The sequence below is a fragment of the Cebus imitator genome, unplaced genomic scaffold, assembly GCF_001604975.1.
Source record: "Cebus imitator isolate Cc_AM_T3 unplaced genomic scaffold, Cebus_imitator-1.0 Scaffold469, whole genome shotgun sequence".
Taxonomy (NCBI): Eukaryota; Metazoa; Chordata; class Mammalia; order Primates; family Cebidae; genus Cebus; species Cebus imitator.
Window position 1 is genome coordinate 184,808 of NW_016107784.1, and position 1,414 is coordinate 186,221.

At 46.4% G+C, this 1,414-nt stretch overlaps 1 protein-coding gene across 3 annotated transcripts in view; it reads right to left on the minus strand.

Moving 5' to 3' along the window:
• Positions 1 to 1,414, minus strand: part of APOBEC1 (apolipoprotein B mRNA editing enzyme catalytic subunit 1) — a 20,132-nt gene that overhangs the window by 2,440 nt on the left and 16,278 nt on the right. For all 3 annotated transcript variants that reach the window (XM_017512292.2, XM_037732742.1, XM_017512295.2), the window contains one exon: positions 629 to 747. In XM_017512292.2, coding sequence (XP_017367781.1) covers positions 629 to 747 — 119 coding nt within the window. The remainder of the gene's footprint in view (positions 1 to 628; positions 748 to 1,414) is intronic.

The window sequence follows — 1,414 nt, forward strand, 5'->3', positions numbered from 1 at the left end:
CGGCTCACTGCAACCTCTGCCTCCTGGGTTCAAGCAATTCTCCTGCCTCAGCCTCCTGAGTAGCTGGGACTAATTTTTGTATTTTTAGTAGAGACGGGGTTTCACCACGTTGGCCAGGATGGTCTCGATCTATTGACCTCATGATCTGCCTGCCTCGGCCTCCCAAAGTGCTGGGATTACAGGCGTGAGCCACCGCGCCCGACAACATAATTTTCCTTTTTTTAGAGCTAGGATCTCTCTTTGTTGGCCAGGCTGGTCTCAGGCTCCTGGCCTCAAGCAATCCTCCCATCTCAGTCTCCCAAAATGCTTGAATTACAGGCACGAGCCACTGCACCCAGCTGTTTTTTGAAACAGGGTCTTGCCATAGCACGCAGGCTGGAGCATATTGGGATGAACATAGCTCACTGCAGCTTGCAAGTGATGGACTCAAGCTTCCTGAGTAGCTGGGACTACAGGTGTGCACCACCACACCTGGCTCTGAGATTTTTCTTCAGAGGAGCTAGCTGGTTAAATAACTAAATCTCAATATAAATGTCAGAAAGAAAGTAAGAATCAAAATTCTTGGGAAAGAACTTCAAAGACGGATATTTCTTTTTGCATCAGCATTCGTGTCCCTGAAGTAACTCACTAGAATTATGCAGTGCAGCTCCAGTGCATACAGCATCATCCACAGAGGTGGATGTCGTGGCCAGTGAGCTTCTTCCCCAGGTGGGTAGTTGACAAAATTCCTCCAGCAGTAATAATACTCTAAGGAAACACAAATCTTGGCTCATTCAACAAGCAGAATGGTCAATTACTTAAAAAGGGCCCCAACCTAGTTTACCATATAGAAAGCCTCTAGTCTCTGGTCTAGTGGCTGCGGGACATTAGGCTCCCTAAAAAGAATAAAGCAGTTCATTTAAAGATGGCTGAGAGGCAAGACCAGAGGAAAGAGCTGTTGTTGGTGCTGGTGGTGGGGGTGGTGGTTGTTTTTTGAAACAGAGTCTCGCTCTGTCACCTAGACCAGCGTGCAGCAAGTCCAACATAGCTCACTGCAGCCTTGAACGTCTGAGCTCAGGAGATCTTCCCACCTCAGCCTCCCAAGCAGGTTGGACTACAAGTCCAAGCTACCATGCCTTCTGATTTTTTAATTTTTGTGTAGAGATGGGGCTGATCTTGAACCCCTGGCTTCAAGTGATCCTCCCGCCCTGGCCTCCCAGAGTGCTGGGATTACAGGCACGAGCCACCAGGCATAGCCAGGAGTTGTATTTTTGTTATTTTCCTTGTCCTGAATTTCAGATCTAATCCTTTCACACATTATTTTGGACTTTTGGACTTTTACTTCTGAGATTTCCACCCTGGGATAACCAATCTTCTGGCCTGAAAAACAGCTACTTTCTTTTTTTTTTTTTTTTTTTTTTTTTTTTTTTTGAGA